Source organism: Lolium perenne, chromosome 5, assembly GCF_019359855.2.
Source record: "Lolium perenne isolate Kyuss_39 chromosome 5, Kyuss_2.0, whole genome shotgun sequence".
Classification (NCBI taxonomy): Eukaryota; Viridiplantae; Streptophyta; class Magnoliopsida; order Poales; family Poaceae; genus Lolium; species Lolium perenne.
The window spans coordinates 123,288,818-123,301,651 of record NC_067248.2 but is presented as its reverse complement, the minus strand read 5'-3'; the positions used below and the strand labels follow the sequence as shown (position 1 = coordinate 123,301,651).

Genomic DNA, 12,834 nt, shown 5'->3' with positions numbered 1-12,834 from the left:
CTAGTATCAAATCAAGATTCGCTAGGTGCTTAGTCAGCCGAACTTCATACGTACGGAAGTAGTAAAGCATGGGTATCTGCAGCAAGAAGTTCCTCCGGCCTGCTCCTCCTCGTGGTTGCCGCCGCCATGACCATTGCAGCTTCTGCTCGAGCTGCTTCTACTCAGGGCATCGGCAGTGGACTGGCGAAAGGCGCGGAGGGCGCCGGAAGCGGAGCTGCGACAGCCGCGGAGGGCGCCGGTAGCGGCGCTTCGAAAGCCGCGGAGGGCATGGGTAGCGGCGCTTCGGAAACCGCCGAGGGCGTGGGTAACGGAGCTTCGAGTGCCGCGGAGGGCGCCGGCAGCGGAGCTGGAAAAGCTGCCGATGGCCTTGGTAGCGGAGCTGGAAAAGCTGCGGAGGGCGTGGGTAGCGGCGCCGCAAAAGCTGCGGAGGGCGCGGGCAGCAGCGCTTCGAGTGCCGCGGAGGGCGCGGGTAATGGAGCTGCATCAGCCAGCGAGGGCGCCGGCAGCGGAGCTGGAGAAGCCTCGGAGGCATTTCACAATTAGCGCTCATGTGTTGGAGCCTTGGAGAGGACAAACATTTCGCCATCTTCTTTAATCATCCACATAAGTAACAGTCCACGTATCATATGTGTACGATCAATAAACCAGCGAGTACGCCGTATCGTGTGTGCATGCACCAATAATACCAATAAATAAATAAAGCTTGTATGTTTGTACCAAATAATACTTCCTTCATTCAACAAAAGATGTCTTATTTTTTAAAAAAAATTAAATGCATATATATTAAATCACTTCTTGATGCATCCAAAATTTGATAAAGTTGAGATATATTCTTTATGAGATAGAGGGAGTAAAGGATTTGTGTTAGTGTTGGCGTTTGGCATGTTATATGGTTCCTGGACACTATGAGAGATTCGTGTGTATTTTGTGTGGAAAATGCACGTGTCAAAGCAAGTGACGAATCCGTTTGTTTGTGCTGTAAATTTTAAGAAGCAGTTGTAGCTGTGGGCAGCCAAAAAGGATATGTGAAGCAGTTGTTGGAATCCGAGATTTAGTGTTTGGTAGGAGTGCTTTTATGGCATGTTGTTGGTTATAGAACTAAAATGTCTAGAATACCCTTGAGTACCGAAGATGTTTCTCATTGTTTTAATTAAGTTATTTAAAACAAATTAGTTGTTTTCTTACATAATTATCATGTCTAATAACCAACTTACCTCAATTTACCCGTTTTTTGCTAAAATAATTTAAAACATGCTTTGCATTGGGTTTTTTTGAGTGTTTAGTTAGAATTTATTTATGCAAAGAAAATTAAAATATCACGTCTGTCCATGTTCATCAACTCACATCACTTAAATAAGATTATTAACATTTTACGATTTCAGCAAACCAAAATAATACTATATTTCCATGTATTTTACTATGCAAATAAATAAACCAGCGAGTACGACGTATCATGTGTGCATGCACCAATAATACCAATAAATAAATACAGCTTTTATTTTTGTAGCAAACAATACTCCCTTCGTTCAACAAAAGATGTCTCAATTTTTTCTAAATTTAAATGAATCTATATTAAATCGCTTCTTGATGCATCGAGAATTAGATAAAGTTGAGATATATTCTTTATGAGATAGAGGGAGTAACGGATTTGTGTTAGTGTTGGCGTTTGGCATGTTATATGGTTCCTGGGCACTAGGAGAGATTCGTGTGTATTTTGTGTGGAAAATGCACATATCAAAGCAAGCGATGAATACGTTTGTTTGTGCTGCAGATTTTAAGAAGCAGTTGTAACCGGTGGGCTCTAAAAAAGAAGATCTGAGAAGCAGTTGTTGGAATGACAGATTTCGTGTTTGGCATGAGTGTTTTTTATGGCATGTTGTTGGTTATAGAACTAAAATGTCTAGAATACCCTTGAGTACCACCGAAGATGTTTCTCATTGTTTTATTTAAGTGATTTGAAAAAAAATTAGTTGTTTTATTACATAATTATCATGTCTAACAACCAACTTACCTCAATTTACCCGTTTTTTGCTAAAATAATTTAAAACATGCTTTGCATTGGATTTTTTTGGAGTGTTTAGTTAGAATTTATTTATGCAAAGAAAATTAACATATCACGTATGTCCATGTTCATCAACTCACATCACTTAAATAAGCTTACTCACATCACTTAAATAATACTAGATGTCCATGTATTTTACTATGCAAATAAATAAACCAGCGAGTATGCCGTATCGTGTGTGCATGCACCAATAATACCAATAAATAAATAAAGCTTGTATGTTTGTAGAAAATAATACTTCCTTCGTTCAACAAAAAGATGTCTCAATTTTTTCTAAATTTAAATGCATCTATATTATATCACTTCTTGATGATTGAAATTTAGATAAAGTTGAGATATATTCTATATGAGATAGAGGGGGTAACGGATTTGTGTTAGTGTTTACGTTTGTCATGTTATATTGTTATTGAACACCATAGGAGATTCGTGTGTATTTTGTGTGGAAAATGCACATGTAAAAGCAAGCGACGAATCCGTTTGTTTGGGTTGCAGATTTTAAGAAGCAGTTGTAGCTGGTGGGTTGCAAGAAGGGAGATATGATAATTATGTACATTTATAGATGAAGTTTTACATGTTTTTACACACCAAATGATTTGCACAATTAAGAAAGTGAGCTTTAAAATGTGTCTAATAACTAAAATATGATATATCTGAATAAACAAATAGTAGCATGCGAACTGCCACCGAAGTAGAATAGCATACATGAAACCGATAAAAAAAATCATCCGACAACTAAATAGCCAATAATTTGGAAACCATGTGACAACAAACAGGGAGAGACTTGTATATGATCTCTCCATTACCTAGAATCATAGGATCAACCCAGGAAAAACATACTTTGAACATGCGAAAAAAATCTGAAAATAATAATAAAAAATATATGCATATAGGTTGTATATCTACAACTTCAAGATAATCTGCACTTGGAGAAACAAAAAAAGACAAATTCTATCGTGAATAGTGTCAAATCTGGTTGAATAGTATTTCACACTATTCACACTCAGATTTATCTTTTTTTTATCTCTCTAAATGTATGTCGAATCCGAAGTTGCAAATTTTTGGCGTTGCATATATAACATAGATGTGTGCTGTGAATTTTTTTTCAGAATTTTTGAAGATGTTTTGTCTTTGCAAAAAAGTTGTTCTCATAGATCCTATCTACCGATCCTACCTAAGTCTTCCCCAAACAAACAAGTTGTTTTGATTCGACAATTAAGTAGTGCATAATGGCAAATATCTGGCAAATAACGACAAGGAAAAAGGTTGTCAAAACATACTGATATGAGATTTAGTTTCGAAGATATTGCTGCCGGAAGTTAATGGTGAAAGCATATTTTCAATCGAATTAACGATTTAAGAGATAAATTTTAAAAAAAATTCGAAATCAAGGAAATCCGTTGATCACCTAACGTCTACTATGATGCATGCAAATGAGAGTTGGCCGCCGCCGCACGGTTTTGCGTACATGGGGCGCCGCTGCCTAGCACAGTGCTAGTTTCTTTTTTCGCGCGTAGTGCAACACCTGAAAATTCGAAACATTGAGAAAGAAGACGAATGAAAGGCCGGCCCAAAAAGCTCTGGCTTTGCTGCTTCCCGACGCGGCACTGGCGACTTACCCTATCCAAAATTACCCCTGCAAACTTCAATCTCCTCCAGTCCAAATTCCTCACGAGCAGAGCCGCCGCACAGAGCAGCCATGGCGGCGGGACGAACCACTCCACGCCCGCGCCTCCCTGCCACTCCCCTCTCCCTCTAGCTTTCCTCCGCCCGACCCCCTCCACCACCGCGCGCCGCCCCTCCGCCCTCCGCCCGTCGTGCGCGGCCCTCCGCTGGACGCCCGTCGCGCGCCGCCCTCTGCCCGCCGTGAGCCGTGGCCGTGTGGCAAAGCTCCGGCACACCTCCACAAGAACCCTCCCTTGGTGAGCCGGCCCTTGCCCCCCTGTTTGTTCATAGTACATTCACTACAACCAGTGGCATCAAATTTAGAATTTGCTTTGTTTATGTGTTTCAGAGTCGATCCGATGGACGATTTCAAAGTAGAAATAGACGTTCAATGTTTATTTGAAAAACTTGTGTTGAAATGCTGTTAAAGTGAGCTGAGATAGTGTTGTACGGAGTATTGTTTTCTGTTCATCTGTTGTTGACTGACGTTGTGAAGAGATAAGGGCATATATGTCTTTCTTCAATGATGTTAGTCTCAGTTAGCCACTAGTGGTATTTTGGCTACAAAAAACTGAAGTGAGAGTTATTTTGGCATGTATGGTTTTCACTAGTGGTATTTTGGCTATTCTCTCGTTGTTCAACTTCTCAGTTTTTTTATTTTCCCCCAATTTGAGAATAGATGATCCTTCATTCGTGCCTACTGATTAATTTCAACATAGCATTCAATCCGTATTTAAGCAACAATTTATCGATGTGCATTGTTGATTTCTAGGTGTGAAACTAAATCTGAAATCTTAAGAGTTAAATTTTAGGTTTCTCCATGTTCTTGCAATTATTGGACATGTTGTCTCTGCTATATGAACAATTTGTAGTTTTGTTATTGTGAACTTTCGTATTTTATATTGTTGTGCTGCAAAAAGAAAGTGTGATTTAGAATACCCATCATGAAATTTCTGGCTCCGCCACTGGCTTTTGCGTAATCAGCGTTCCATTTCCCACTCCAGGTTTACTCACGTGCATCTGTGACTGAGATGGCTGTGGTAGCGACAGCAGCACCAGAGTGGGCCACCAAAGAGCCTTGCCTCATGGGCATCGACGAGGCTGGACGAGGCCCTGTGCTTGGTAACCGCATCTTCTCTATGTCCCTGTTGATTTTAGCTTACCCTTCTTCTCTTCTTGATGTGCTCCTACTGCTCATCTCTTGTTGTATAGTTCGGCAAATAAAACAATGTACTGTGAATTAGAGTCCGTAGTGCCTCGTTTTGAGGGAAAGATGGAGCCTTGCTTGAAATTTTAGTTGGTTTGGGTGCATTTTGAAATGTCCGGAGCATAAATTGGATATGCACATGCATTGAGCAGAAATATTAGATGTAATCTTTCTGGAAACAATCATAACTTCTTCGTGTTTATTGCTCCCACAGGTCCCATGGTGTATGGCTGCATGTACTGTGCGCGTTCCTACCAGAACACTCTTGCCACCCTCAGTTTTGCAGGTCTCTAATGCCTTGTTCTTGTCCTCTATAAATTTAGTAGTTCAGATGAAGCCTGGTGATCAAATTTAGTAGTTTGCTTTACTTTTGTGCTTGTTGGTATGCATGTTCTTCTTAACTTCTGTAATGGTTGCTGAGACCGGAAATGGTGCATTGTACTTGCATGGCATCCTTCACCAAAAGGGAAAAGGGGTACCTTCAGAAGCTTGTCCTTTAAAGATAAACTTATATCTGTCTCATATTAAGTTATCACCTAATGTTGATTTGGTCACTAGCCCTCCGTAATCTTGTTATACGGAGGACAGAAAAAATGGCACGTAGGGTACAGACATCTCACTTGTCCAGTCTCCATAGTTCATCTTTTGTGAAAAAATTCCCTCATCCCTTTTTGTCGCCATTCTTGTAGTTTGTAGCTACTTCCGTGTACCTCTTTTCTGTGTAAATACCAAGTACTCCCTCCAATCCATAATAAGTGTCGTAGTTTTTAGTTCAAGCCATTCTTGTAGTTTGTAGCTACTTCCATGTACCTCTTATCTGTGTAAATATCAAGTACTCCCTCCAATCCATAATAAGTGTCATGATTTTTAGTTCAAATTTGAACTAAAACCATGACACTTATTATGGATCAGATGGAGTATTAGTTTTTCATTTTTAAAAGTCAGCTTTTGACCCATTTGAGATCTCCCATATAACTTTAGTGTTGCCAAAGTTTTGATTTACTTACGTAGTTTTACCATGTAAATATTATTCCACAGTTGTCAAGTCCTGGTAACGTGGATTTAAGATTAAGTGGACCAATTAAAGTAGTAGCTCACTGTTCTATCCTTGAACAGATTCGAAGACCTTGAAAGAGGAACAAAGGGAGGAGCTGTTTGAAAGTCTGAAGACGAATAGCTCCATTGGGTGGGAGGTTGATGTCATATGCCCAAAAGTGCTATCTGCCAAAATGTTGAAAAGGTACGTCTGGTTTTAGTAAGCAGTGAACTTCAAATCTCAACCTTTTATCCCAGATTAATAGTTTCCTTGGTTTCAGGACAAAAATTAATCTGAATGAAATATCTCATAACTCTGCAATGGGTCTTGTTAAAAAAGCTCTTGACATGGGAGTTCTGCTGGCGGAGGTAAGATCTTTTGTTCTGGAAATGGTATTCGTTTATGCAGCTTACCTTTCTAATTGGAAATATTCACAAAATGGTTTGGATATTATTGTACCTCGATGTGAAGGTCTATGTCGACACAGTTGGAGATCCTGAAAAGTATAGGGTGAAACTTGCTGAAAAGTTTCCAGGCATCAAATTTGTGGTTGCCAAGAAAGCTGATAGTCTTTACCCTGTTGTTAGCGGAGCAAGTATAGTCGCAAAGGTAATTCTTTGTGGATGTTTTCATATGTGACTACTTTGATGCACAAAAAGGCAAACACCATAGTCAAGAGTCAAGACTCGCATATATAGGCTTTATATGTCAGTTGTTATGAAATGTTTCAACCAAGTCTGAAATATGTCTTAGTCCATCTGTCCCATAATATAAGATGTGATTACAACGAATATCTGAGTACATTGGTTGTAATAACATCTTATAATATGGGATGAAGAGCGTACTAGTTACCTACTATTATTATGCAATTGTAGGTCACAAGGGATAGAGCTGTGCGGAACTGGGCATTTGATGAAACAGCTCAGAATATGCACATGAACACTGGATCAGGTTATCCAGGAGGTAACTGATCGCTCATATAAATAATGGTGTCAATGTTTAGTCATATATGATTTCTTTTTAATGGTCTTCCAAACTGACTGAGCAGACCCTAATACTATACAATGGTTAAAAGACCATAAGCATCCAGTGTTTGGTTTCCCAACTTTGGTGCGTTTTAGCTGGGGAACTTGCACGCCATACTTCAAGAATGGAGTTGAAGTGACGTGGTAAGTTATAGTTTGAACCCTTATACGTTTGTGCTTCAGTGATAGCAAAATGTGAATGACAACAACTGTGATCTGTGCAATGATTGATCACTTGTAGGGAGTCTGACGAACTTGATGAAGACGAAGCCAGCGGTGGAAGCGCCAAGCGGCAGGTAAAATTGTCGAGTTTAGGCTTCACTGGGTTTAAAAGGAAGTCCGAGGAGATCGAATCGAGTGGAAAAGCCCGTTGTAAGTTCTTCCAGGCTCGTAAGCTCGAGCTGGTCAGGAAGTTTCAGTGATGTGTACTAGCTGGGTAGCACTTTTAGATCAAAATTTATTACTTGTTCAGGCTTGGGTATGTTTATTCTGCATGGATGATTTCCAAGTCCAGTGAATCGGGTGCTGCAGATATAAGCTGTACTGAGCCTGTGTGTCCTAGGACTGAATCAGATAGTTCATGTGTCACGAATTGAAGTGTTTGGTTAGGCTGTGACAGTGGATCTTGAAAAATCAGTACTGTCAGGCCTTGGCAATCGAGTTTTATTCAAAACTGTGATCGTAGCATTGTGTCACCGCTTTTTTTTTTGAGGAAACAACGGGGGGCGATCGCCCACCTGAACTCAATTTTCATTAATGCGGGGGCGGGTTTGGGGGGGGGGGGGGGGGGGGGTAAAGCCTACAACATAGGTCTGGGGCGGCATACCGCGCCCAAACAGAGCGATAGTGAGAGATGGGGGAGCTGGATACAGGGGGGAGTAAGGGCGAGGTAAAAGCCAAAGTCTAAGAGATAGCCTGGCACCAGGCCAGCAGAGCGCTCGTGTCGACCCTAGAGGGGGCGCGGATGACCCATAGGCGGAGATGGTCCACTAACATGGCTAGAATGCGCGGAGTAGACATGAAATCTGCATCAAACACCATTCTGTTGCGGGATTTCCAGACAGTCCACAAGAGGGCTAGGATGACTGTGTTGTGGGCTTCCGGGTGCATGGAAGGTAAGTCTTCGGAGAGAGCATCGAGGAGGGTCGAAACGTCGGCGTCCACATGGGGGCGACCTGAGGGGGAGACGACACTCCAAAGGGGGCGGAGGCGGGGGCAGCCGACAAACAAATGCGAGTTATCTTCCGGTTGATTCGGGCAGAATGGGCAGTCCGGGGAGGGCACACATCCGATGGTGTAGCAGCGCCCGCGTCCTGGTCTTGTGGAGGCGCAGTACCCAAAAGAACACCCGCACCTTGAGAGGCGCAAAGCAGACCCAGTTGACGTCTTGCCCGGGGACGATACAACCCGAGGAGTGGAGGGACCGGTAGACGCTTCCTGTGGAGAAGTCGGTCAATGGGCTGAGCGAGACGGAGCGAATGTCCGGCGATGAAGTGAGGGAGATCCGGAAGAGGCAAGCATGGATGAACTCCATCTCGCCGGCGGCTGCTGCAGAAACTCGGTGAACAAGCGGAACCTCAACCGCACCACTCCTGAGGGTATCGGCAACAGTGGCGAGGGGGTGGAGGCAGTGGGAGAAGGCCGCGGGGAGGGCTGCCGATAGGGGGGCCAACGGAGTCCAAGCATCGTGCCAGAGCGAAATTAAGCGCCCGTCGCGGGGTTCAACTCTCGTAATGGAGCGGTATAGTGGAACGAGCGATTGGAAGCACTTCCAAGCGGGGGTGGCCACATGCGGGTGGGCACCGAGGTAACTGCGCTTCACCCACCTGGTCCACGGGGAGTCCCGTCCGGTGAACAAAGAAACTATGCACGCCGTGTGAAATACTTAACGAACACATAATGTCACGCCATAAGCCACAGAAATTCAACTCCCCCGTGCATGTTTAATTAGTTGGGAACTTAGGATAGAAACCAATTTTATTTTTGAACTTGGGGATAGAAACCAACCACGTTTGCCTAACGTAGATAAACAGACTAGATTAGATCGCAAAGATCGAACCCAAACCAGTTGTACCCTTGTACATTACGTGGGTACCTTACGGTTGAATCAACCAACTAATGGGCGCCTGGTCAAGCAAAGCTATCGCTCCCGCGAAGCCGCCGCTGCCGGAAGCTAGGCCGTGGTCAGACCTCCCGCCGGAGCTCGCGGGCCTCGTCCTATGCCGTCTGCCCTTCCTCGCCGACCGTGTGCGCTTCGGCTCGGTCTGCCGCCATTGGCGCCACGCCGTGCGGCAGCAGGCGCCGGCACTGCCTCCGGCGTTCCCGTGGATCATCAGCTTCAACGGCCTCACCTACCGAAGCATCCAAGACGGCCAAGTTAGCCGCTTATCACGCCCCAGCAAATCCACGGCGTGCTGGGGTTCCTCCGAGAACTGGTTGCTACTCGCGAGGCCGTGGCACGGCCATGGCCCGAAGAACTACAACTTCTTGGAGAACCCTCTCTCCGGAGCCGTCATACCGCTGCCGGGCCAACTAGATCCCGACATGTCCGTCAATGGCTTTGCTGAATTAGCGTGCATCCACAAGTTCATCGTATGCTCCAACAATGTTATCGTCGCCACAACCATCAGCTGTCCACTCGTCGCGTGTTGCCGGCCTGGTATGTCCTCATGGTCGACAAGCTTGCACGCCGGCAGTGAGTCCTACTACGAAGACATCGCCTTTTACAACGGAGAGATATGCGCTATCACCACAAGAGGAGACCTTTTCGCGCACGAGGTTAGCGTGGATAATGGCAACGGGGAGGCAACGGTATCGTCCGCCAAGCAAGTGATCAAGGGCAGCGACACCGGTTATGAAGGTGGCATAACTCGATTCCTCGTGGTTTCTCCGTGCGGTAATAAGTTGCTCATGGTCAACCACGAGAAATGTCACGGTCTCCTAGACGACGGCTACGTGTTCAAGGTGTTTGAAGCGGATGTAGAGATGTCCCGGTGGTCGCAGCTAGCAAGCCTTGGTGATCAAGTGCTATTTCTGAGTAGAAAGTGCTCCAAGGCCATCCCTGCATCTACCCATGACGATGAGTATTTCCGTGGGGACAAAATATATTTCCTGGACCGTGCACTTCAGGGTCCCAAAAAATGTCGATCTCCGACTGGGCTTACAAGCAGCGGTATGTACGACTTGAGGAATAACGCGTACCATCCCATCTTGTCTGATAATCTCCGCGTCGGTGATGTGATGTCATGGTTCTTTCCACATAAGTGAAAATACGACAATCTATGCATGCATGTACATATACGAAATCTTACATATAGGCACACCGGCTAGTATATTTGTGTACCTGGCTGGTCTTTGTATCCTGTAGACTAACTAAGATTAGCTTTATTGTGGAGAATGCATTTCTACCATGTGTGTGCGCATTGTATTCAAGAAAATCCTTGTGTGCGCGCATTGATCAGCCCTCTTGAAGGACTTGTAGGATAATGTGAATTCGTGCTAGGCTGCCCTGGAGAGCTAGAGATTCGGGGACTAAAAGCCCATGTTTTTGCCCTTGTATGAAGGTGGACAAGAAACTCAAGCTAAGGGTGAACAACTCCCTTGAAGTGGCGCAAATGAAAATCTAGGTTAATGGAGCATTCCCTAACTTGTTTAAAATTTCTGAGGATCTATGGAGACATTGTATCTTTCCAATTGTCATATTTATGTTCATTTTCAACCTCATAGACTTTAAGAGACTTGCCCCTTCAATTCAACTTCAAACCTTTCATTAGTAGGAGAAGATTTACATACGATGATGAAGGTGATGTTATTATGAATGCATGTGTTTCACCTTATGATCTTTGATTAATCTTGAACTTGGTAATTTTCATATTTTTCGATAAGGGACGCTTTATTACTCAAAAAAAATTAAGCACTTACACCCAGCCTCTGCATAATTAGGATGCACACAGCCGTTTAAGAGTCTAGTATCAAGCAAAAAGAGATACAAAGAACGATATAAAAAGCTAACTACTATAAAACTCCGTTGGCTTCAATCCTTCGATTATGCAGCCACCATCAGAGGCCAGGAGCTGGATCGAACGCTCCATGGGAGAAACCACCAGAAACCCCGAGTAGATGTGATCTACCTTCGTGAGAAGCCGAGTAGAATAACGAGGCATCAACCTCCAGCAGGTGGGACTCGAGAGATCTCCGAGAGACATGACTGGAGAGAATGAGGAGGAAGGCCAGCATGCGCCGGCATGGCGCCGATGACTGGGGCTTGGATACCCTAGATCGCCATGCAGTCGCCAGAGCCTCCTAAACCCTAGTCCCAGCCACAAAAATTGATGAAAATAGGTGATCGATGCTGACTTGTGGTCATTTAGATCGTTGGATACCTTGTATAGTAAATTGTCACTACAAACAGTAGAAGGTACCAAGCATTTCAAAACACCGACAAGAAAAACTCTAGACTGTTGGATTTTTTGGATAGTAAATTATCACTTCCAAACTGCTATTAATTCTCCTGTAGGAGATATAAGAATCATTAGCGCGAACTTAAGAAGCGTGGTCATGTTGCCAATCCTCTATGCGTAAGAAGCACATATTTGATGTATCTATATATATGGAGCACCGAATCTCTGTAGCAAAGTGTATGGTTGACACATATAATTTGATATTTTGAAACAATAATAAACTAGAATGGAATCATAGACTTACATGCACAAACAAATGGGTTTTGCAATCTTGCATGCCAGTAAGGGTGTAAGGAAGCATGGAAGCACAAAGTAACATGAACCAAGAAGCATGGTCATAGTACCACACTCTAGTTGTACATGAGAAGCACATAAGAAAGCGTACAAAGCATGGACGCTGAAGCCTAAGTTCATGCTATCACAGTATAACTGGGGCGTATTGGAATTTGGAAGCATTCAATTATTAAACAGCAAAAATAGCATGTTTGCATCCAAAATCTGGGTACAGAAATTTTCAATCTACAAGCTAATTGCTGCCCTTCAGGCTTACTCTTCAAAATTGCAGAAGGATCTTATCCTAGCAACAATTTGCATGATGTTTCATAAACAAATGGTACAATGGGATGGAAACTTAGAGATTTGTAAATATGTGGGCACCTTAGAGGAGAAGATCATCAGCTGCGGCAGGAGAAGGATGCAGTCTGCCGCCCCGGCCAACCGCAGTACGAGAAAGAAGCCCTTCCCTACCTCGAACCAACTGAACGGCCACGAACCCTCACGGAAGCCCCGATGATGCTTCCACGCAGCAGAACGGCATCGCCTGCTGATGCAATGTCTCGATCAAGGTCGAGGTGGCGCAGAGGAAGGGATGGCAGGGCACGGCACAGTGAGTGGAGTCTGCATAAGCGGCGAGTTCGGGATGCCGCGCAGGAGACACGATTTGGGGAAGAAGCCGAGTGATCTGTACTTAGCAGCATAATTTTTGGTTAACCTGGTTGGCATCGAGCGGGAATAAGGGGTCACTTGTTTTTAAGAGGGAATCAAGCTGTCCATCCACGCCGTCCGATGAAATGAAGACGTGCGGCGAGGAATCAGTCCGACGGTTTGCTCCCATCGGACTACGATAGGTAGTGTTTTACCTTATAAAAACGCCAGAAAAAATCACACAATAGAAAATGTAGTTTTTGACACCTTTTCTCATCACCTTACTAAGGCGATTTTCAAAGACACCAGCAGAAAACGACTCCAAACTTGCCACACTTCACGACGAGTAATCCAAGAACCAAGGAAGTCCACGATCAAACTGTGATTGCCCCTAAAAGAATGTCCATAACCAAGGACGCGGATTCTGATAGGTTTGCACTTCATAAAAAGTCTACTAC

General features: G+C 44.0%; 2 protein-coding genes across 2 annotated transcripts; both read left to right on the top strand.

Annotated features, from left to right (window-relative positions):
- Positions 1-3,679: 3,679 nt before the first annotated feature.
- LOC127299786 (ribonuclease H2 subunit A) lies at positions 3,680-7,666 on the top strand. Its single transcript, XM_051329834.2, has 9 exons — positions 3,680-3,981; positions 4,729-4,846; positions 5,146-5,217; positions 6,048-6,171; positions 6,248-6,335; positions 6,439-6,576; positions 6,843-6,930; positions 7,016-7,136; positions 7,234-7,666. The coding sequence occupies exons 2-9, from the start codon at positions 4,756-4,758 to the stop codon at positions 7,412-7,414; spliced, it is 903 nt and encodes a 300-aa protein (XP_051185794.1). The 5' UTR covers positions 3,680-3,981; positions 4,729-4,755; the 3' UTR covers positions 7,415-7,666.
- A 1,444-nt stretch (positions 7,667-9,110) lies between these two features.
- On the top strand, positions 9,111-10,259 carry LOC127303545 (putative F-box protein At5g55150). Its single transcript, XM_051334264.1, has one exon. It carries the CDS (start codon positions 9,111-9,113, stop codon positions 10,257-10,259), a length of 1,149 nt encoding a protein of 382 aa, XP_051190224.1.
- The last annotated feature ends 2,575 nt before the right edge of the window (positions 10,260-12,834 follow it).